Raw genomic sequence first — 25134 nt, forward strand, 5'->3', positions numbered from 1 at the left:
CTTGTTGCCTAGGCTGGAGTGCGATGGCACAATCTTGGCTCATTGCAACCTCCACCTCCCGGAGTAGCCTCCCGAGTACCTGAGATTACAGGTGCGCACCACCATGCCCAGCTAATTTTGTATTTTTAGTAGAGACGGGGTTTCACCATGTTGACCAGGCTGGCCTCGAACTCTTGACCTCAGGTGATTCGCCTGCCTTGGCCTCCCAAAGTGCTGGGATTACAGACGTGAGCCACCATGCCTAGCCTCAAGTTCAGTTTTCTTGACTAGAGTATTTCACAGGTGGTGTGTGTGTTTCTTTACATCACCTGAGGCACATACTACCTGGTTGCCCATTTTTAGTGATTCTGAGATTGATCAGTAGATTTGAGGATTGTCTGCCTTGTCCCTCCATTGATGAAGTCCCCAGTTAGCCTTTCATGTAATAGCCTTAGCAATTATTGATGAGTGTTACCAGATCCATTATTTCATTATGGGTTACAGAATGCTGATTATTTAAACTTCTGTCCTTTTGCATTTTTAAATAGAACTCTAGAAAGAAAAATCTTCCTTTGTCAATTATTTGGTTACCACAAAATATCATTTGTATAGGAAAGACAGGATAAATGCTTGATTTTTTTTTTTTTCTTTCTCTCTGTATTAGTTTTCAGAGTAATGAGCTGTTGCCATACCGGCTCATTTTTTAGTATTATGAAATCCTGACTTTTCATATACTTGATGTGTTTCAAATACTGTCATTATTCTTACTCTGTCTAAGGCTGGCAGAAGCCCCTGCAGGTTGGCTTCTGAGTCTTTCTGATGTGGCCTGTTTGTCTGGTAATATCCTTGCTTTCTAGTGCAAGATGTCCAGGCTGAGCTCAGGTACCTCTTCCCCAGTCCTGACATTAGCCATTTTTCCCAAGGAGCCCTAGTTCCTTTTAGTAGAAAACGGTGGTCCTACATTCTTGAATACTTGAAGTCAAGCTTTCTTCTCCCCTTTCCTAGTCTCTTTCCTTTAAGGGTAAAAGCAGCATTAGCTTCCCATCCTACTCAAGAAATCTGTGTCTGGGAAGTTTCTGACCTATACCATACTATTTTATAGATCTCTGAAATCCCATGAGCAGTGTTCTTGGGGAGGGAATGGGCAAGCAAGAATGGCCAGATTCTGTGCTGGCTTATCTGCTTTGAGGCTAAAGTGAGGCTTTGGAAGCTAGAGTGAGAGAGGCCCTTGAGCCCCCAACACAGTGTGTTAGACAGGGAAGTTAGTCAGGCCCTGCTCCCTGTGCACTGTTGGTCTAATTTCTTACCAGTGGATGATTCTGTTTGAGCCTTTCTCTCTAAGGGTCTCTCTCCAGAAACCTACCCCTTTCTGGTAGACATGATCTCTGTACACTTACTTTCTCTCTTGGGTGGCCTGAGGGTAAGGTGATATATAGTCTTTGAAATCGATTATATTATGTTTCTAATCCTTTCACTTGTAGGTATCTAGGAAAAAAGCTAAGGGAAATAAGACGGAAACCCGCTTCAACCAGCTGGTCGAACAATATAAGCAGAAATTATTGGGACCTTCTAAAGGAGCACCTCTTGCAAAGAGGAGCAAATGGTTTGATAATTGATGATGCCAGCGGGCTGGGTAAGAAGCTGGGTTGTGTGCTTTCTGGTGACACTCCTGGGCTCCTCCCCATCCCCTATGTCTCTCACTGAGGGAAAGAAAATCCCCGAGGGCACTGCCACTGTGCTGGGAGGCACCCTGGACTGTGTACATCTGAACTTTGGTCCATCCTTTGATGAGTGGTTCGTTAGCCACAAAGAGAAATATCTGAAAGACATCATGATGCTTCTTGCATATTATCCAGATTATTGTATGAAGTTGTGTCTATAATTATTACCAATTTTTGTTCTTTATTTCTCAAATGGAAACAATTGAAAAAGCATTCTGGAGTGCTGAATTTTTAAGATGTATATTTTGTTAAGCATATTCTCTAAATGAGATATTGTGTGGCTTTTTAGTAACAATGTCATTTCTAATATGTGTGACTCCTTTATTATGTATGAACATCCTTTGACAGTCCTAATTCAGCTCTGTAGTCTTACACGCTGCAGGAACTAAGTGAAAGCAGAGAGAAATGCTTTCTAACCTAATCACTGCAGGCAGAGACACTTGGAAAAGAATGGGGGGAGGTGGGGCCTGGCAGAGAGCAGCACTTATGTGTTTGTCAAATGAGGGGATTTCCAGTTGAATCGGTCTGCAGTGGCCTAAAGACACTAGCCTGGTTAGTGATGACCTGCATTTCTCTCATAGGGCACCTCCTTTTTCATCGTACCCTCTAGCTCTCTAAGTCCTCCTTAATGAGGACACCTGATCCTCATTAAGTCTGCCCCTTAAGATGGCTTCACACCTACTAAAAAACTCCAGGGGTTTGACATCTCACTTTGATTGAAATCTTGTCTTCCTATAACATTTGATTCCCTGGGCTCTCCAGCCCTATCACCTCTGCTTGTCTTTATCCACTCTCTTCTTCATTCACTTTTGGCTACACAGGCCTTCCTTCCATCTCTTGACTCTTGACCACCTCAGAGTCTTTGTATCCATTCCCTTTGCCTGGAGAGTTTTTCCCTTGCTTCTTTTACTTGTGACTCAGATCTTCACTATTTGTCGCCTCCTCCTGGAACTCTTCCCAGACTATCTAAAGTAGGGCTTTTCTTCCCATCCCCTCTATCTTGCCCCCTTACTGAATTCTGCTTCCCTGTTTCTTCTTCGTCTTTTTTTTTGAGTCAGTCTTGCTCTGTCACCCAGGCTGGAATGCAGTGGCACTGTCTCAGCTCATTGCAACCTCCACCTCCTGGGTTCAAGCGATTCTTCCGCCTCACCTTCCCAAGTAGCTGGGACTATAGGCGCATGCCACCATTCTTGGCGAAATTTTCTATTTTTAGTAGAGATGGGGTTTCACCTTGTTGACTAGGCTGGTCTTGAACTCCTGACCTCAGGCAATCTGCCCACCTCGGCCTCCCAAAGTCCTGGTATTACAGGCGTGAGCCATCACGTGTGGTGGCCTGCTTCCCTGTTTCTTTCTAGCACTAATCTCTATCTGAAATCATTTGTTTCTTTCTAGCACTAATCTCTATCTGAAATCATTTGTTTCTTTCTAGCACTAATCTCTATCTGAAATCATTTGTCTCTCCAGTTAGAATGTATGCTTTGTGAGAGGGACTTTATCCCTCTTGTTCAATCCTGTAGACACAGTGCCTAGTACTGACCCAGGCACATAGTAAATATTGAATAAATATTTGTTGAATGAAAAAAATAAGGTACGAAAGGAAGAAACAGTACTCGGTAGGCAAGAGAAAAAGTTGGGAGTGTAACCCAAAATTCTTGATTCCTTAGTCTAGTTGAGTGTTACAAATAATGCTTTGACAGAACCGTTGCTGAGCTGGAGACATGGTTCTTTCTTTTTTTCTTTTCCTTTTTTTTTTTTGAGACAGAGTGTCCCTCTGTTGCCCAGGCTGGAGTGCAATGGCATGATCTCGGCTCATTGCAACCTCTGCCTCCTGGGTTCAAGCGATTCTCCTGCCTCAGCCTCCCAAGTAGCTGGGATTACAGGTGCTGCCATCACACCCAGCTAATTTTTGTATTTTTAGTAGAGATGGAGTTTCACCATGTTGGCCAGGCTGGTCTCAAACTCCTAACCTTGTGATCTGCCCACCTTGGCCTCCCAAAGTGCTAGGATTACAGGCGTGAGCCACCGCACCTGGTAGAGACATGGTTATTTCATTGCAATATCTTGGGGAACCCATGAATATTCTGAAGTGCTTTTGATTGGTTTAGAAATGGATGAAGGAGAGGCCATGGAAATATTTAAACCTTTTGGAGAGATCGAAAGGACAGGTGATTTATCTCCAAGTTCACCTCGAGACATGACTTGGGCTGTCAAACATTCTTACAACAGCCTGGCAACATGTCTTTCCCAGCCTGGTCTGTACAGCACGGAGGAAGTAAGGGACTTTATTAAGGGTGTCAGAATAGTTATAACCTGCCAGTCAGTTGATCCGTTTTTCCTTGGCCAGCTCTCCATCTGCTCACCACCCTTTTTTTCCTAGTACAAAAATATCTTTAACATTCAAAAATATATCTTAACTCTTAGGATAGATCAAAATTGATGTTCATTCAGATAACATTGCCAGATTCTCTTAGATCCAAATATTTCTTGTAACAACTTGAGTAACTCAGTATGTTAAAACCTCATTCACTTGCTTGGAGAGCTGTTGCACAGTTCTTTAAAGAGTTCTTTAAATGAGGTTGAATCTTCCCTTTCTTAATAGTCAAATTCCACATATGGTGTCTTCCTTTGGAACACCTTATCGTGGGTTATTTGGTCAGCTCCATTGACCCCTTGCCTTGGGAATTTTAGTGCAGTGAGAGTGGTACTCACTTCACCTTCACTTCAGGGCCTGATGTGTCAGGAAATGGAGTTTTTTGAATTAACATGAAAGCTGAGTTACAGGCTGCTTGGTTAAAAAACAACAGGTGGGCACAGAGTCTCACACCTGTGATTGCAGTACTTTGGGAGGTGGGAGGACTGCTTGAGGTCAGGAGTCCGAGACCAACCTGGTGAACACAGTGAGACCCCCATCTCTATTATTTTGAAAACAACAGCAAATTTTTTGTTAACATCCAAGACAAGGCCACCAGTCAAAACTATCAAGTTTTAGTAATACTTTCCTGCTTGATTATATAATAGCCTGGCTTAGAGATACAACCTTTAAATAAGGAATCTTAAGATAATGTACAGCTGTTCTTTGCCTCATTTGTTTATTGGTTGGTTAGTTTGTAGTTTCTAAGACTCTGCTCTGTTCAGCTGTATAATTCCTCCCTCTGGAGTTAACCTGTGGCAAGGATTATGTTTCACCTGTCACAGAAATGAGATCTGTGCCTTCCTCTATTATAAAGTTAGGGCATGTGATTCATTCTTCGAAATACTTTGAAATGTACTTTGGCATGTTTTTGTCTTGAAAAGAGGTTTTCCAACTAGAAATTCGGAGCCCAGAAGGTCAAGGCTCCAGAGATCCCCTTCTCATCATCCTTCAGTTGTCTGAGGAGACAGTGAGTGTCACAGTGAGTGCTGATTCCCCAGAATCTGCAATCTTAAGCTCTCCCGCTGACCCACACAGCCAGTTCTCTGCTTCATATTTGTGTGACCCACTGTGAAGTGACAGGCAGCTACCAATTCTGTCATATAAGAAGCAGCTCTGCCCATGCAGCTTTGAAAGTTCCTGCACTTCTCCATAGACTGCTCCTTCATGGAAATAACCACATCTCACACTTTGGGTGCCTAAGCTAAGTTTGTTTGCAGTTTGTCTCTGGTGATGCCCAACTCCTTTTCAACTCAGCCTTAATTGGCATTTTAAGGGCTAGGATGAGGTTTCTCTCAGGCCAAGTCGAGATTTCCAGATTTCCTTTTGTCTAAGGCTGACCAGTTTAGAAGTTATTTACATCCTTGTTTTGGTTCTTTCGTTCTTGTCCTGGTACATCTTCCTTTCTAGGATTATTTGCAGAGTCTGTGATGTCTTACTCAGTGACCAGATATGGGGTGGGCTACTGGTATAGTCTGATTACTTTGGCATCTGATTCTGGACTGGTCATTGGCTGTACATGAGTTTTTGTGCTGATAAAGGAATATACTGGGAAGATTGGAAGGCACAGACTGGGAACCACTTCTGAGAAGAGAACTGCTGAGTCACTGAAAGACCTTTTGGACCACCCCCAAATGGAGCATCTTGATAGATGGCAAATCCAGTGTTTCTTAAACTTGTGCACGCTGCTCAGAGCCCACTGCCTTTTATCAGATGTGAGACTTCACTGCCACAGTGTCATCCCACAGTCTCCTTTCCTGGACATTTGATAAAGGGAAAATCGTTTCTTGTCCTTGAAGGAAGAGACTATTTTTTTTTCACTTCTCCACATACCCCACAACACCCAACATTGATTTACTCGTAGTAGGAGTTTCATACTGCTGAACTCGCTGAAGGCCATTTGTTCCAGGGCCTAGCTGGGCTTGTGAAGGACAACAGAGTCATTTCCTAAGGACCCCAGAAGACAGGATGAAGGAAAAAATAATAATAAACTGCTGTTCACAGTGTCTTGAGTATACCATCTATGTACTTTCTGCTATGCCTTGTCCATTCCAATCTGGACAGTCTCTCTGCCCCTCCTTTCCACTCAAGTGCCATCCAGCACTCAAGTTCTGGCTCAAGGCCTGACATCTCCCTGGGGACCTCAGTGATCCCACAGCTTGTGACCCCTTCCTCTAAGTCCCTGGCACACTTACTGATTGGTGTCCTCTGGTTTGACAAAGCATATGCCATTGTGGCTTACTTGTCATTTCTTTAGGTCTTGTCTTCCCAGGTAGATCATGAGCCCCTTATAAGAACTAGCTCTCATAGTCCCAGTCCCCAGGCCTGGTACATGACTGTGCTTAGTGATTGGTGATTGAGAATAATGGTGGCAAAGGAAGTACCAGACAGTCATCTCCTGAAGAGATGCTGAACAACCTGTCCTTGTTTTATGTATTTTCTCTTTCTTGCCCAGTTTTACTCCTCATAGTAACTGCTCAAAAAATGTCAGTTCCTGTCACTCTTCCACCCCTTTTCTTCCTCTTCCCTGCACTGTGGTCTGGGCCTTGGTCCACTAGCAACTCCCCTCAGATGTTGCTTAATCTGCCCCATGGCCAAAGCCAATCCCATTCCTGTCCTCCTGCTACCCAAGGGACTGCCAGTCTGTATGCACAGGAAGGGATTGTGAAGTCTGGATGTGCAAGAAACCCAGCTGTGAGAAACAGGTTCCCTGGACTTGGCATGGTGGCTCATCCTTGTAATCCTGGCACTTTGAGAGGTCAAAGTGGGAGAATCACTTGAGCCCAGGAGTTCAGGACTAGTCTAGGCAACATAGCAAGATCCCATCTCTACAAAAAAAAAAAAAGAAAAAATTCAGATTCTCAAATGTCCCTTCATCTCCTTACTCTCGACTTGTCTCCCCAGTTCTCCTCCCCCTTTTTCTCTCCCCTGGATCTGACACTCAATTGTCTGCACACACTTTTCAACTAGACTCCAATGCCATCCTTCTGATGAAGTTTTTGCTTTGGATACTACTGCAGAAAAAATGCTATCTTGTATTCTGGTCCATGGTGGGGAAGACCCTGTCATAGAACCTGGCACCTCAAATGGAGGGAGGGGCCAGAATATTGTTCTTACGCTATTTACAGTGAGACGACAGGATTGATGCACAACTTCCTTTCTTTCTTTTTTTTTTTTTTTTGAGACAGAGTTTCATTCTGTTTCCCAGGGCTGGAGTGCAGTGGCACCATCTCAGCTCACTGCAACCTCTACCCAGCAGGTTCAAGCTATTCTCCTTCCTCAGCCTCCGGAGTAGCTGGGATTACAGGTGTGCACCACCACGCCCAGCTAATTTTTGTATTTTTAGTAGAGACGGGATTTCAACAGTGTTGGCCAGGCTGGTCTCGAACTCCTGACCTCAGGTGATCCACCCACCCCGGCCTCCCAAAGTGCTGGGATTACAGGTGTGAGCCCCCACACCCGGCCATGATGCACAACTTTCTAGTAACATACTTTTGAAAGTGCCCTGACATACATCCCTCCTCCAGTACTACAGTGGCCATCAGTTGCCAGAGAACATGAAGTTGTCCAGCCCTCAGCTCTGCAGCAGGATTCTGTGGAGCAAAGCAGGCCTGCTCTACTTCAGAAAGGTAATGCCACAAAGTGAAGAACACCTCTCAGAGGCAGAGCCCCTCAGCCCCATCCAGGCCAGCAGTGTCCACTTGAAATCTGAAAGTAGCCTCCCTCACCAAACCAGCAAGATGGAGAACCTCCCCGGGTTGGCAAGTGGCCCTGGGAAGCACATGCCCCATCTCCATCAGGATAGCAGTGGAGAGGTATCATGCCGGTGCCGGCTCCACCCACCCAGATGGTACTCAAGACTCCAAGCCTGTCAATGGGATGTAAACTTTCTGGCATTTTCTGTCAGAAGGGTGAGTTAGCACTGAACCATCTCATGTGTCTTTCCACTGACTAACAGCCCGTATCCATTCCGTGAAATGAGTGACTGCTTTGCTGAATCATATCGTAACAAACATTTATTTGTAGTCTGATTGTGTCATATCATGGTTGAATTGCAAACAGGTTGGATACAAGAGTCAGCAAAAATCAACGAAAGCATTCTGTAAAAAGCTTTTCTAGAATTACAATAAATGGCATTGTATATTTTATTATTTATAAATTTGTGCTGTGCATCCTTTTTATCAATGAAATTTATAATAAATTTCTGTACATATATACATTTTTATCCCGGAGAACCAGTTGTTAAGCATTTACCAGCCATAAATGCTTTTTGTTTCCTGCTCATACAGGTTCTAGGAGTGGCCAGCCCACTCTTTGGGATGTCCCCACTTCCTTTTTCAGTTGTCCAAGTAGTGTTCTGCCCAGCCTTCCAGACTCTCTTTCTTACCCTTCCCTTGAAACTATTCTGTTCCTTATGCTTAAATACTTTCCAGTCATGGGAGCTTTGCTGTAGGCCCTTGGCCTTTCATGGGTAGCTTCTGATATGTGCATCGGTGTTAATAGAGGAAGTTGACCCTGCCTGGTAAAAATAATGACCTATGGAGACCTGGCACTTTCTCTTATGGCTTCTCAAAGTGACAGCTGTTATGGGAAGTTCAGGCATCTTGATGTGGAAAATACATTGTTTATTTTCTTTTAATTTTTTTCCCCTAACCACTATACCAACAGGGATGGAAAGATACTTTTAGTTGGAAGGAATTTTGAGCCCTCAAACCACACCTGGAGCAGCTGCCTGTGGGTGGGGCTTTGCACAATCTTATCCTGGCAAGGGAGGACCAGCCAAGGACCAGTTTTGCAGAACTGTCATCATGAGACCCTGGTTGTGTGCTGGACTGGGGCGTTGCCCCTTTCCATGAGGCCAGGCCAAGGAGGACCGCCTGGCTTAGGCTTTTGCATCTTCAGCACCCTTTCACGTCTCTTAGATGACCTTCCCAGCAAGCCTGGTGAAGGTCATTGAGAAGCAGGTGTCACCACCTAGTCTTACAGCTGATGAAAGCAGGATGTGGGGAAGTCCAGACCCTCTCCTGAAATCCCTTGGCCACCTGAGCTAGTACCAGAGCAAGGTCCCACTCGGCCCTGAGTACTGTCTCTAGGGCCTATTTCAGGAACTGTCTCATATATAAGAACAGAACACTTTTTGCCAGCTATACCAAATGTTTTTGGGATTAAAAAAATAGTTTCTCTTTTCCAAATTAGGTGGTAAGAAAAGGAAGGGCATTTTCATTCTCACATTCTTTGGATGTTGAAACGTTTTTAAATCTTCCAGCTGGGCTTGATGGCTCATACCTGTAACCCCAGCACTATGGGAGGCTGAGATGGGAGGATCCCTTGAGGCCAGGAGTTCAGGACCAGCCTGGGCAACATAGTGAAACTGCCAAAAATTTAAAAATTAGCCTTGTATGGTGGTGTACACTGTAGTCCTAGCTGCTCGGGAGGCTGGGGCAGGAGGATTGCTTGAGCCCATGAGTTTGAGGCTGCAGTGAGCTATGGTTGTACCACTGCACTCCAACCTGGGCAACAGAGTGATACCCTGTCTAAACTAATAATAATAATAAAAGGATTAAACCCTTTACTTGATCAGCTTCTTTTCCCACTACCCCAGGACAAATTAATCATTACATATTTTTGTAGTTGTTTTTGCTCTCTCCTGGTCTACCACAAGCCAAATGTACTTATATACATACTAATAGATGAAAAAAGAGAGTTTGAGGAGTGAATACATTTATTTTGTGATTTCCTAGGCAGTAGCTAGGACTCCCTTAGAGGTTCCTAATAGGGAAAGGGTGGGCTGGCTCTGCTCAGTTTTATAACTGCTTTTCCCCGAATTCTGAAGACATCCTCATTCCCCTGGAGGTCAGATAATGGCTATTTATTTTCCATAACCATGAAAATCTCTGGGGAGAGCCATGGCAATTTGACGAGAGCTATTAAAGGGACATTAGGATTGAAGTGGCTGCTCAGGCAGTCACATACCCTCGATCCTCATCTGCAGGGACAGCTGCCAGCACGAATGAGCCCAGCTCTCCTGCCCGCAGCCAGCCGCGTGTGGGTGCAACTGACGACCAGCCACTGGAGTGAGTCCCAGGGAAGGGGACAGGTTCTTAGAATCACCATTTGTCTCTGCTCTCTCCCTCTCTGCAATAGGATGGGCACTCTAAACTCACATAATGGTTAATAACAACAGCTAACAATTACCAAGCACCTACTATGTGTCAGGTATGTGCTGAGGATGATCTTATCAGGTAAAATGCCTGTCTCAGGCCCAGAGGCCCAGAAGAAGACAGAAGGGAAATCTGTGGGAGGTGAGCAGTCCCTTACCCCTCTGCTTGCAGACCTTCAGTGACAGGACACTCACTGTTTGCCCCAAACCTCTTGCATTTTCAGAGCTTGGAACACAGATTCAGGGACTTGCACTTCGATAGAGTACCAAGGACCCCTCTCAGGACCCCTCATCAGAGCCATGGAAAGTCTGTTTTTGGGCCCATCCTCCCTGTGGGGGTGTCTTTCCTTTTCTTGGCCACCCCCAAGGAATCCCTAGTATCGAGCAGGCACTTAATAGCCAGTGCAGTGAGAGTGGTCTGTGATGTCTGGGCCAGGGCAAGGCCTGCCAAGTGGGATCCCAGGTACCTGCCACAGAACCTGTGGGTTTTGAGGCCCTCAGTGACCCTTAGGCAATAGCTGGGTCTTACTTAATGAGGGATCATGTCCTTTCCTGGGTAGTCGGGGGTAGAGGAGTGTGAACTGATCTGAGCTACTCTAGGAAGGTGAGGGACAAAAGCAGAAACCGAGAGAAAGACTGAGTCTCCTCCCAAGAGACTCCAAGTCCTGAGGGCAAGAAGCAGAGAGCCTTGTGCCAGGCCAGGTGCTGCCCCTGTCAGTGCTGACGGACAGGCAAGAGAGGCTGCCGATGCTGCAGCCCCGTGAAGCTGAAACTCACCCTTTGCCCACTTTCACAGCCATCTCCCCAGGAGGCTGCAGTGACACAGGTAAAAGCCAAAGGACAGAGGATGACCCTGGACAAATCACTCAGACCCTCCAGTCCTCTTTGCTCATTCATAAAATAGAGGCAAAAAGCCCCCTAGTACTAAATGAAATAGCCATTGTAAAAGAGCACGGGAGATAGGGTCTGTGATGCCTTTTGTCCCCAGTGTCCTGAGTGAATTCACAGGAAAGGGGAGAAAGACTGGTTGCCCACTTCCAGGGTGATTGGCTAATTTCCACATCTCTCCTGCTAGGGGTGGGAACACATACCAGAATCCTGGGAAGGCTGCATGTCCTCAGGTGGCGCTGGCCCCACCTCCAGCCTCTGCAGGGATACCAGGATATGAGCCAGGCTCTGCTCCCGGGGTGACCCACCCTCCTTGGTGCCCCTTCTTTCCTCACAACTGCAGGCAGAAAGAGAATGTGTCTTGTCTCTCTTCAGGAGCTGGCTGTGTCATTTAAGCAGGCCCTAGGGGTGGAGCACTGTGAGGAGATGGCACCCGGGCCCCTGTTCCTCCTTTTCCAGAGCAAACACTGCTAAGGGATCATGACAGCCCCTGCATTTGGCCCAGACCGGGCCTCGGGAGGCTTTTGACATCAATCCATGCAACCACACCCAACAATTGGATTCAGCATGGGAGGTGAGACCCACTTGCCAATTTTGTTCTAAGGGAACAGCCTTCTTTACTAAAGCATGGCGCGGTATTGATAACAGTTGCTTCCAGGCATCATAAAAAGCATTTAGTGGGCATTAATATCTTTGATCCTCAAGGTCAGGGGTTGGATGATGTTAGCATGCTCATTGAAGGATCAGAAAATCAGGCTCGAGATAGGTTACCCTTCATTCAGCCAGCTGGTATTCACTGAGTATTAACTGTGCACTCCTCTGTGCCAGTGCTCCCCCAGGAGCTGCAGATGGTCCTGAGCAGACTGAGCTTCTGCCACTTGGGAGCTCACATTCCAGCTATCAGTGCTGACTTGTCGCAAGTATTTGATCCATGCTGGGTTCTAAACCTCCCCTGCTCAGAGCCCTCAGAGTCCAGGCCAGGTAGAACCCGGAACAGAGCCTCTGGCAGGAAGGAGCTTGCATGGTCCTCAGGTTTCATGTCCAGAGATCATTCCTCCACTTTGAGCTTCTTTGTGAAAACCAATCACAGAGCGGGGGTGAAATGTGCCGAAGCCTCTGCCAGGGTTGTAGCAAGGAAACCTGGGCTTCTAGGGCAAGTCGAGAAAGGGCCTATATTAGTCAGCTAGCGCTACTGTGATTACCACAGGCTGGGTGGCTTAAACAACAGAAATTTATTCCCTTACGGTTCTGGAGGCTAGAAGTCCAAATCAAAGTGTTGGCAAGGTTGGTTCCTTCTGAAGAAATTCTTGGTGTTGCCTGGCATATAGATGCATCACTCCAGTCTCTGCCTCGTTGTCACATGGCCATCTTCTCCCTGTGTCTATAGGTCTATGTCCAAATTTCCCTCTTCTTATAAATACACCAGTCATATTGGCTTAGGCCCAGCCCCATGACTTCATCTTAATTTGATTACATCTCTGCTATGGTTTGAATGTGTCCCTTCCAAAATTCAAGTTATTGCCAATGTGATAGTGTTGAGATGGGGGCCTTAAAGAAGTGATTAGGCCATGAGGGTGCCTCCCTCTGAAGGGAGCCTCATTGGATTTTATCAGTGTACCATAATTTACGTAACCAGTTCTTTATGTGATGGAAATCCCATTCAAAGGTTTCCAACCTTTGCTATTACAAACTGCTGTGAAGAGAAACATATGTCATTATACTAATCAGGTGCTGTTGCTGTTTTTACGATGCATTATCCTGGAGGGACTGCCCCTCCCAGGGCTAGCTACTTTGGGGAGATAGTAAACAACTTGACTGAACGTGCCTTTCGTATACAAACTAGTCAATCCAGAACCCATACCCCCAATCACCTCCTTTATCAAACTCTGACACACCAACCCTATATTCCCCTTGCCCTAAATCACTCCAGGGCCAGGCATGGGACAACTAGGGACCATCCCTATAGCCAGGGCCTGCCAAAGTTATACAGACCAGCCAATGCTAAACCTGCTTCCCTGCCTTGCCTTGCCTTTCTGCTGGAAACTACATTAAAGGCGCTGGGCCATGCTTTTCCCTCACCCCCTCTGCTTCCTGGCTGACCCGAGTTCTCCTGTGTGGCCCTGCAAGGCATGACATACCTCTCCTCCTGGGAACCGTGTAACAAACTCTTCTTGCAAAGAGAGTTTTCTCTGTGTCTGTCATCTTACCATACCTGATGAAAACAAATCTGGGTAAATTTTTTTTTTTTTTTGAGACAGGGTCTCACTCTGTCTCCCAGGCTGGAGTGCAGTGGTGTGATCACAGCTCACTGCAGCCTCGACCTCCTGGGCTCTGGTGATCCTCCCACGTCAGCCTTCCAAATAGCTGAGACTACAGACACACACCACCATGCCCAGCTAATTTTTGGTGTATTTGTTATAGAGACAGAGTTTCGCTTTGTTGCCCAGGCTGGTCTCGAACTCCTGAGCTCCAGTGATCTACCCACCTTGGCCTCCCAAAGTGCTGGGATTACAAGTGTGAGCCACAGTGCCCAGCCATGGGTTCATTTTAAAGCAGGCATTTTGTTCATGCGCAGCCCTTGCTCTCAGTTAAGGGGAAAATGAGTGATCCTTTGCTTGGCTCTGAAGGAGCTGTGCTTTATATGTAAAGAATATATTCTGTATATTTAAAGAAAAGCAATGGGAGGCATTTGAAAATAAATATGTTCATTTTTTTCAGATTATAAAAATAATACATGCTCAGTAAAGAGAATCTGAAAAACACAGAAATATTGGGGGAACCTGCCCCCAATATTTCAACATAGATTCTTTCTATTTTCCATAAGTGTTGGCCAGCTGAGAAATAAAGAGAAAGAGTAAAAAGAGGAATTTTACAACTGGGCGCTGGGGGTGACATCACATATCAGTAGGACCATGATGCCCACTTGAGGCTCAAACCAGCAAGTTTTTTTTCAGGGTTTCAAAAGGGGAGAGGGTGTAAAACAGGGAGTAGGTACAAAGATCACATGCTTCAAAGGGCAAAAAGCAGAACAAAGATCACATGCTTCTGAGGGAACAGGACAAAAGGCAAAACAGAACTTCTGATAAGGGTCTATGTTCAGCTGTGCATGTATTGTCTTGATAAACATCTTAAACAACAGAAAATAGGGTTCGAGAGCAGAGAACCAGTCTGACCACAGATTTACCAGGGCAGAGTTTTTCCCCACCCTAATAAGCCTGAGGGTACTGCAGGAGACCAGGGCATATCTCAGTCCTTATCTCAACCGCATAAGACAGACATTCCCAGAGTGGCCGTCTATAGCCCTCTCCCCAGGAATCCATTCCTTTCCCGGGGTATTAATATTAATATTCCTTGCTAGGAAAAGAATTTGGTGATATCTCTCCGACTTGCACATCCACTTATAGGCTCTCTGCAAGAAGAAAAATATGACTCTTTTTGCCTGACCCCGCAGGCAGTCAGACCTTATGGTTGTCTTCTCTGTTCCCTAAAAATTGCTGTTATTCTGTTCTGTTTCAAGGTGCACTGATTTCATATTGTTCAAACACATGTTTTACAATCAATTTGTACAGAAAACACAATTATCACAGTGGTCCTGAGGTGATGTACATTCTCAGCTTATGAAGATAACAGGATTAAGAGATTAAAGTAAAGACAGGCATAAGAAATTATAGAAGTATTATTTGGGAACTGATAAATGTCCATGAAATTTTCATAATTCATATGCCTCTGCCATGGCTCCAGCTGGGTCCCTCCGTTCGGGGTCCCTGACTTCCTGCAACACAGAAGAAAATTTAAAAAACTTAAAACCAACTATTCCTCAAAAAATTAAAAATAGAAATATCATATGATCCAGGAATTTCACTCTTCTAAGTATATACCCAAAAGAACTGGAAGCAGGGATGTGAACATAAACTTGTACATTACTGTTCCTGGCATTATTCACAGTAGTTAAAAAGTGGAAACAGCCCAAATGTCCATCAACAGATGAATGGATGAACAAAATGGGGTATTTAAGTTATGTACAATGGAACATTATTCAGCCATAGAAAGGAATGAAATTCTGATACATGCTGCAACATGGATGAACCTTAAAAACACTGTGCTAAGTGAAATAAGCCAGACAAAGGTAAAATATAATATGATTCCACTTGTATGAAGTACCTAGACTAGGCCGATTTGTGAGAGACAGAAAGTACCATAGAGGTTACCAGAGGCTGAGGGTAAGGGGCAGTGGGGAGGGAGGTATTGTTTAATGGGTACAGAGTTTCAGCGTGGGAAGATGAAAAAGTCCTGGAAGATGAAAGGAAAAATTCTGGAAAATTATAGTAGTGATGGGTTACCTAATATTGTGAATGTACTTAATGCCACTGAATTATATATTAAAAAATGGTTAAAGTGGTAAATTTTGTTATATATATTTTACTGGAATGAAAACAATTGAAACCATCTATAAATCATGGTATCCAGAGGAAACAATAAGTATTTTGGCTGATTTTAACCCTTTTTATTCCCCTGTAGATATGTGTTTTATAAAATTTGGCTAATAATACTGTGCATATAATACTGAGCTCTTTAATTTTACTTTTTTTTTTTTTTTTTTGAGACGGAGTCTCGCTCTGTAGCCCAGGCTGGAGTGCAGTGGCGGGATCTCAGCTCACTGCAAGCTCCGCCTCCCGGGTTCACGCCATTCTCCTGCCTCAGCCTCCCGTGTAGCTGGGACTACAGGCGCTGCCACCTCGCCCGGCTATTTTTTGTATTTCTTAGTAGAGACGGGGTTTCACCGTGTTAGCCAGGATGGTCTCGATCTCCTGACCTCGTGATCCGCCCGTCTCGGCCTTCCAAAGTGCTGGGATTACAGGCTTGAGCCACCGCGCCCGGCCTAATTTTACATTTTAATTGTATTTTCCATGTCATTAAATACAATGAAATCACCACCTTTAATGGTTGCATAATTTAACATTACATCGATGTTCCATGTAATATTAAATATGTGTAATGTTCCATGTCATTTAATTGTATTTTCCGTGTCATTAAATACAATGAAATCACCACCTTTAATGGTTGCATAATTTAACATCACATGGATGTGCCATGATTCCCTTTAGACACTGAGGCAGTTTCTAATTTTTCATTACTATAAATAATGCAAGGATGAACATCTTTTTGTTGTTGTTTTTTGAGATAGAGTCTTGCTCTGTCACCCAGGCTGGAGTGCAGTCATGCAATCATGTTGGTCAGGCTGGTCTCAAATTCCCGACCTCAGATGATCCGCCCACCTCGGACTCCCAGAGTGCTGGGATTACAGGCATGAGCCACCTTGCCTAGTCTTCTTCACCCAGTTTTCTAGTGGGGTTTTAAGGTTCTCCTTACTCATTAAGAATAGTGGCCATATTGTCAAGACCAGGTGCGGTGGCTCACGCCTGTAATTCCAGCACTTTGGGAGGCCGAGGTGGGTGGATCATGAGGTCAGGAGATCAAGACCATCCTGGCTAACACGGTGAAACCCCGTCTCTACTAAAAATACAAAAAATTAGCCAGGCGTGGTGGCGGGTGCCTGTAGTCCCAGCTACTTGGGAGGCTGAGGCAGGAGAATGGTGTGAACCCAGGAGGTGGAGCTTGCAGTGAGCTGAGATCACACCACTGCACTCCAACCTGGGTGACAGAGCGAGACTCCGTCTCAAAGAAAAAAAAAAAAAAGAATAGTGGCAATGTTGTCATTTTGCAAGTTTGCTGTTTACCTTTTAGTTTTGGTAAACCTATTTTTCATGTAAAGTTTGATTTTCCTTTTGGATTTTTTTCCATTGCTTTTATGCTTATAAAGTTCTTACTACTTTTAAAAAATGTTTTATTTTTTAAATTTTTTAGACTCTTCTTGCTATCATTCCCAAAGTTTCTTACTGCTTTTGCAAGTACAGTATATACTTTTTTAAACCTATATTTCCTCTGAATTTTTAACATGGTTCTATAATTAGGCATTTGTATTAGTGTCCTAGGGCTGCTGTAGCAAAGTGCCACAAATTGGGTGGCTTGGAACAATAGAAATGTTGGTCTCACAGCTCCGGAGGCTGGAAGTCTGAGATCAAGGGTCAGCAGGGCCTCTCCCTCTGAAACTCATAGAGGAAAGATCCTTCCTTGCCACTTCCAGCTTCTGGTAGCCCCAGACTTCCTTGGCTGGTAGCAGAATGGAGCTCCAGTCCCTGCCTCTGTCTCCACATGCCATCTTATAAGCATGTAAGTCATATTGGATTAGGGGCCTACCCTACTCTCCTATGACCGCAACTTAGCATAATTAATTGCATCTGGAATGAAACCATTTCCAAATAAGGTCACATTCTGAGGTGCCGGGGGTTAGGACTTCAACATATCTTTTTTTTTATGGACACAGTTCAACCCATAACAGCGTTTAACTCTTTCATCCACGTGGAATGTACTTGTTTGAATGTGAGATGTGAGAGTATTTCCCCCCAAATCGTTAACCAATTTTCTCTGTACCACTTACCAAATAATGCCACCTCGCCTCACAGCAGCGTGATTCCATCTCCATTAGACACTAGCCTCTTGTACACGAACTCCTGCTTGTAGATATGACCTCACTGATGTGTCTGCTAATTCTTGCATCACGGCTACACTATTTTCATTATTTTAGCTTTATTGTATATTTAATATCTGATAAGGCAAAATTCCTCCTCATTCATCTTTACATTTCTTTTTTCAGCTATTCTTGCCTATGCATTTCTTCTGAGTAAACTTTAGAATAACTGTGGCATGCTTAACAACAACAAAGCAGCAAATCTCCTTGGACTTTTAATTGGATTTTGTTCAACCTGCAGGTCAACTCTATAGTACATGCAGCCTTTCCTTTGGGAACATGGCATGATTTCCCATCTAATTAATTGTTTCATGGGTTTTCAAAAAGTCTACAAAGTTATAAGAGGTAGTTTCCATTTCTAACACTGGTGCAGTGGATCTGAGGTGTTTTTGTTATTGTTCTTGCTATCTCTGCTCCCCCGTCCACCCACCACCATTATATCTTCTAATTGGTTATTGCTAGTTGATGAGGAAGCTATTGAATTTTGCATCCAGCCACTTTATTAAATTTGCCTGTTAGTTCTAATAGCTTTTCAATTTATTCTTGTGGGCTCTCTGGAGCTTTTTGCACAAACCAATTCAAATGAATAATTAACTCTCTGGCTGAATCAGTGACCTTCCCTAAATCAGGCCTCTTGTGAATTTAGGGAATTTGGCTGCAGGAGAATGCCGTGTAAATGCGGTGTGCAAAGGGGCCTTGGAAAATCCTGGTAGCCTCAAGAATGCTCATATTCTTTAATTCATCATTTCACTCAAGCGATGAATCATTTCACTCAAAATATTTCACTAAAAAAAGAATCAGAGTCAGGTGCAGTGGTGCATACCTGTAATTCCAGCTACTCAGGAGGCTGAGGCAGGAGGATTGCTTGAGTCTAGGAGCTCAAGACCAGCCTAGCAAGACCTAGTGAGACCTTGTCTCTAAAAATATGAGAAAAAAAAGTGATCAGAGCTGTGAATGAAAGAATTTAGGTATCAGGCCATGTATTATATTTATAATAATGAAAATTGGAAACAACCAGATAATCAACATTAGCGGATTTCGGCTGGGCGCATGGCTCACACCTGTATTCCCAGCACTTTGGGAGGCCGAAGTGGGAGGGTCACTTGAGGTCAGGAGTTTGAGACCAGCCTGGCCAACATAGTGAAACCCCATCTCTACTAAAAATACAAAAATTAGCTGGGTGTGGTGGCGGGCGCCTGTAACCCCAGCTACTCAGGAGGCTGAGGCAGGAGAATCGCTTGAACCCAGGTGGCTGAGGTTGCAGTGAGCTGAGATTATGCCATGGCACTCCAGCCTGGGCAACAAAGTGAGGCTCTGTCTCAAAAAACAAACACACAAACAAACAAACAAACAATAACTTTAGCAGATTGTTTGAGTAAATGTTCGCGTGGTTTTCACCTCAGCCTCCCGATCCCCTTACTCTACTGACTCCATCACAGGCCCAGATGTCTCCCTCAGACTCCAGCCTCCAGCCTCCCAAACCCTGCCCACTGCAGAGGCTCTGACTGTTCCAGAGGCTGTCCAACCGCTACACACCCAGTCAGAGCTCAGCCCTTTGGTGGAGGTCAGGTTCCTTAGCCTTGGGCAGGTTCTTGGCAAATGCTGGGAGGTGCATTTAAGTGCAGGAGATGACTGGGGAGGACTCGGGAGCAGCATCCGAAGGGAGTGAGGAAAGCAGACCAGGCAGAGGGAGAACTTGTACTTTGACACACAGAGCCATCAGCCGGTCCCATAGCCCTAGAGCTGAGATGATCCTTCAGAATTGTCCCAAAGAGACTCTGGGAGCTGGGCTCTGGTACACTCGCACCCACCAGTCACTGGATGGTGGTTCTCCTTGGAGAGGGGGTGTGACTTTAGGGGAGGACAGTTCCTGGAGAGGGACCCAGGTAAGAGCAGCCAATATGCCCTCAGGGAACCAAATGCCTCCATTCTGAAGGGGCACCTGGGTTGCACCTCACAGCGTTCACAGCACCCACTGTGCTGGGTTAAAATGACCACACGTTCTTTGCTACTCCTTCCACTCAGAGATGGAGGCTGTTTTTCCTTTTCTTAAATATGGGCTGGATCAATGACTTCTTGTACCCAATAGAATGTGGCAGAGTCACCTTGTGTCATTTCTGAGATTAGGACTTGGAAGATATAGAGCATCTGCTTTTGACTCTTAGGATACACCCTCTGGGAGGCCACCCCATTGAAGAAGTTCAGCTATCCTAAGACCACCATGCTGTGAGGAAGCCCAAGCTAGCCACTTGGAAAGAGAGGGGCCATGTGGAGGAGCACCAAGGTGCTGGGCATGTGAGGGACACATGGACCTTCCAGCCCAGCCATCGGCTGGGCACAGCCAGGCGAATGGCCCCAGGTAAAGTTGTGTGGAGCAAAACTGCCCCGCTGAGCCCTGCCCATTTCTTGGCCCACACAATCATAAGAAATAATAAACTTATTTAAGGCCACATTTTAGGGAGGTTTTTGATGCAGGAATACAGGGAAATGAAACACTTTCCAGCTCACTGGAGTTTTTTCCTACATCATCTGTTCCGGTTTGTAGCACCATGATCCACAGTCATCCACAGTAGATGCTTCAGGTTGTCGGAGGCTTCTCCACTCTCACCTCTATGCCATGTCGCTGGCCAAGCTCTGCCGATTCTTGGGGAGGGTGTAAAATGTTACTCCTAAATAATTCCTGAGACCGCCCCACCTCTACCTGCCTGTTGCCAGCACATTTGTCCAGATTCTCAATCTCCTTGCCCTGGACGGGTACCCTGGTTTCCACACCAGCCATCTCAAACTCCAGCCTTGGCCAGGGTCGCCTCCCTAACAGGCATGTCGCCCTCTCCCTAACCTAAAGCCTCACGGTGGCTGGCCATCAACTGCGGAACAAAGGCTCAACTTTAGCCTGATGCACTAAGAGCTCTGCCCATTGGGTCCATGCTTGCTTGACCAAATTTCCCTGTTCTTCTAACTTAAAACTTCAGGCTTCAGCAACATAGAACTCTGCTAGGTTTTGCCACTCATATGCGATTTCTCCTTTCTGTGCTTCTCTCCAGAATGGCATCTTTTCTCTCCTCCTTCCAGCTGATTCTCAGCTCAGCAATCACTCTTTCCGGAAACCTTTCTCCTTTCCTCCCCCAGCATCTACCACTCTTGCTGGACTGCGGGGCCCTTTCTGGGAGTTCATTGCCATCAGATTTATGTGTCAAAGAAACAGCCACATTGGAAAGCAGTTTTACACCCCTTCCCAAGCTAGACTGGGGCAGGGACTGGGGGACTGTGAGACGACTGCCAGGCCCAGACAAAGGCTGTCATGCAGTGGAGGCTCTAGGAAGGAGAGGGAGGCTCCTGGCCTTGCATGGAATTGAATTGAATTCATCGTACATTTCTCCTTTCCTCCTTCCTCCAGCCCCAACTGACTGCAGGGCCAACAGGTGAATTCAGGGACCAAAGCTGTTATTTATTTATTTATTTATTTATTTATTTATTTATTTATTTATTTATTTTTTGAGATGGAGTCTGGCTCTGTCACCCAGGCTGGAGTGCAGTGGTGCATTCTCAGCTCACGGCAACCTCCATCTCCCGGGTTCAAGTGATTCTCTTGCCTCAGCCTCCCAAGTAGCTGGGATTACAGGCATGCACCACCACGCTGGGCTAATTTTTGTATTTTTAGTAGAGACGGGGTTTTACCATGTTGGCCAAACTGGTCTCAAACTCCCAACCTCAGGTGATCTGCCTTCCTAGGCCTCCCAGGCTCCTTTACAGGCATGAGCCACCACATCCAGTCAAGACTGTTACTCTTTTTCCTTCAGCCGAGTGTACTGGAGTTATAACAACTAGTATTTTATGTCTGAGATGTACGTTCAGTTGCTACAGTATTCGTGGATGTAGAATTAAGTGACTGTAGTATTTAGGATGCGTAGTATTTCATGTCTATAGTATTTAGTTATTCTAGTATTTAGTTTCAGGTATCAGCACCATAGGACTCAATGGCTATCATATTTGGAATTGATCATATTTCGTGGTCATGTTATTTAGTGGTTGTAGAATTCAGTGGCCTCCTGAAATCCAGTGACTAAGAAAGAGTGTGCTCGAGCTTCCTTTGCTGCTGCTGAACAAACTGTCATCCCAGCAGTTCTGCCCTGTCAGTTCAGCAGCTCCCTGAGCCGATGTCCTCTGCTCATAAGCAATTTTTCAGTCCCTTGGCATGGCTTCATTTAAAACTGCACTTCTCCGCCAGCGCCTGAGAGATTTCTCTTCTGTTTTTCAAAGTTCAGCTGTTTCTGAATCATTTTCTATACTTCTCTCCTCCCTCCGCCCCTCCCTTTGCTGCAAAATGAAGTTCTTTTTAAAGTGGAATTTGTGGGTTTTTCCATGCCCTGCCTCTACCTACAGGACAAAAGAGTGATTTGACTTTGTGACCAGAGGGGCAGGTGTTTGTCCAAAGGGATCGGTGGGCACCAGCTCCAAGCAGATGAGAAGAGGGCGACTGCTGTGACTATAGTCCATCATTTGTGGCTGGCAAAGGTGGGTGGTGGGCCCAGGCTCTCAGGATAGAAAGAAGGTTGGTGGCTCAGGCCCACCCTGGCCAGTGGTGTCACCCTGCAGCCTCTCTGACCTGAAGGTGCTGATTTACATACGACATGGTAATAACCTTCTCTCTGAGTGCTGTGTGAGGCTGAAGCAAGTCCAGCTACTTGGAAAGTGCTCAGCACGGTGCCCAGCACTCAGAGCTGTTGCAGTAGTTGAGTGAGGGCTACATGTGTGGCCAGCTGCACTTGCTGCACAGCAGGGTCAGGGATCATTTAAGAAGCAAAGGAAGGCTCTTCCCACCTATTCTCCATGAAGATAACAGAATGCTATCCACTGGGCCAGATGCGGTGGCTCACACCTGTAATCCCGGTACTTTGGGAGGCCAAAGCAGGAGGATCATTTGAGCCAGGAGTTTGAGACCACCCTGGGCAACATAGTAAGACCCCATCTCTACAAAAAAAATTAAAAATTAGCTAGTATGGTGGCGCTCGTCTGTAGACCCAGCTACTCAGGAGGCTGAGATGGGAGGCTTGTGTGAGCCTGGGAGGTGGAGGCTGCAGTGAGCTGTGATCATGACCGCTCAAAAGTCATGGCTCTCTGTCTCAACACCCACCCCTTAAACAAAAAACAAAACAAAACAAAACAAACAAAAAGAAGAAGAAGAAAACCATCAACTGAGAGCTGGGAGTCCTCTATTAGAGAGTTAACTGTACTGATACCTTCTTCCTTCTCCATTTTAAGTTTTTTTTTCTTTTAAGTTATTTTTTCTGTGACACAGCCCCAGGAGATCCTGAGAACATATGCCCCTTAAATTTAAAATCTGTCTGGAAGGGGAACATATCATGTCCCCAACTGATAGGTTGAAACACACACACTCTCCCTATTTCTTTAAAATCAATTTTGCTTAATTATACAAATATTCATTGAGGACCTGCTCTATATGAGACACTGGGCTGGATATATAGCAAATTCACATTTGAGTAAGGAAAACATGTGAAAGAACCTTCATCATTCTTTCACTCTCTGGGCCGACTGAGAGAATTTCTTGGGTCCCCATTTGGGTCCTTGGAGGGATCAGACTTTTCTAGTTGAGATCTGGTCCCACTCCCTGCCTTCTGGTCAACAACCCCTTTCCTCTGAAGCCTCTTCTCTCAGATTAGCCCCGTGAGCAGCCACTCAGGCCAGGAGCTGTGTGCGGCTGCCAGCCGGGTTGGGCCCTGTGAACTGTCCCAGCCACTCTTCATTTTCTTGGGTGCCCTTTGTCCTGTGATCTGGGACACCTCTGAAGAGTCTGATCATTTCAGACTCTTATGACAATTTAAGATTTGCAAATGGAGACATTTAGCCTGGTCCCTGGGGTGGTTGAGATTCTCAATCAAGTTCTTTAGCCTTATTGATTAAAATAGAGACATTTAGTATCACTAAATGATGCCCCCAAACAGCCTCAAGCCTTACACATTAGTTTCCCTTGACACATCCCATCCAGCTCCTGACCACTCATCTCCTTCATTCCTCATCCTCAGGGCCCTCTCCTCCTTCTGCCTCAGCCCATACCAGCGGCGACCATGCTGTACACCTGGAGGGGCCACCTGCCTGCCAGGAAACAACACATTCAGCCGTGCACCTGACTGCAGCCTCCACTCTAGCAGATCAGCTCTGTTACCTGTGACACACTGTGCCTCTGGCTCTTTGGGACTTTCAGCCCCTGGACACCTCCATGCTGTCACCATCCCTCAATCCCTGTTTCTCCATATTTCTCCCTTTCCATCTCAAATCCATGTTCCAGTGCCAAGCACTAACTCTTTCCATTCTAAACTCCCTCTCCCCATTGTTCTTCCCTTACAGGCGCCTGACAAAACTCCAGTCCTCAACAAATGCAGCCAATGGCGTTTGCTAATGCCAGCAGGCCTGGCCCTGTCCATCTGTGGTCTCCTCCCTCAGCTCAGCCTGCAGCAGCATCCAGCAACCCTGCTGCTCCTAGTTCAGCTCTTGCTTCCGTCTTCCTTAAAGACCACACTCCACATCCTCAGACTCTGACAAGCAGGCCATCCCCGTGGTGTGCTGGCAGATGCTTAACAACAGGCTCTAGAGGAGGTGGGGAAAGCCCTGATTTGTAGTGTTTGCCCATTCTTGTGGTATAAGTATTCCCACAAGAATATGAATATGAGGCCAGACTCAGTGGCTCACACCTGTAATCCCTGCATTTTGGGAGGCCAAGGTGAATGGATCACTTGAGGCCAGGAGTTCAAGATTAGCCTGGCTAACATGGCAAAACTCCGTCTCTACTAAAAATACAAAAATTAGCTGGCTGTGATGGCATATGCCTGTAATCCCAGCTACTCGGGAGGCTGAGATGGGAGGATCACTTGAACCTGGGAGGCGGAGGTTTCAGTGAGCTGAGATCATGCCACTACACCCCAGCCTGGGTGACAGAGTGAGAACCTGTCTTAAAAAAAAAAAAAGTAATTAATAGCCTATCAACCAAAGAAAGCCCAGGACCAGATGATTCACAGCCAAATTCTACCAGAGGTACAAAAAGGAGCTGAAACGATTTATTCTGTGTTGCGGGAAGTCAGCGACCCAGAACAGAGGGCCCGACTGGAGCTGCAGCAGAGGAACATAAATTGTGAAGATTTCATGGACATTTATCAGTTCCCAAATAATACTTTGATAATTTCTTATGCCTATCTTTATTTTAATCTCTTAATCCTGTTATCTTCATAAACTGAGAATGTACGTCACCTCAGGATCACTGTGATGATTGCGTTAAATTGATTGTAAAACATGTGTGTTTGAATAATATGAAATCGGTGCACCTTGAAAAAGAACAGAATAACAGCGATTTTAGGGAACAAGGGAAGACAAC

The 25134-nt window shown here is 45.5% G+C and overlaps 1 protein-coding gene across 3 annotated transcripts in view; it reads left to right on the plus strand.

The window, feature by feature from the left end:
• The window catches only part of LOC105474673 (RNA binding motif protein 28), a 55197-nt gene extending 30818 nt beyond the window's left edge, over positions 1-24379 (plus strand). Inside the window, exon 18 of one of the 3 annotated variants that reach the window (XM_071094543.1) lies at positions 24114-24379. In XM_071094543.1, coding sequence (XP_070950644.1) covers positions 24114-24305 — 192 coding nt within the window. In that variant the 3' untranslated portion in view covers positions 24306-24379. Of the gene's footprint in view, positions 1-1460; positions 6117-24113 lie in introns of those variants that run through there. The other 2 variants (XM_071094542.1, XM_011729504.2) reach the window with 2 other exon arrangements.
• Positions 24380-25134: the final 755 nt, after the last annotated feature.

Source organism: Macaca nemestrina, chromosome 4 (genome assembly GCF_043159975.1).
Source record: "Macaca nemestrina isolate mMacNem1 chromosome 4, mMacNem.hap1, whole genome shotgun sequence".
Taxonomy (NCBI): Eukaryota; Metazoa; Chordata; class Mammalia; order Primates; family Cercopithecidae; genus Macaca; species Macaca nemestrina.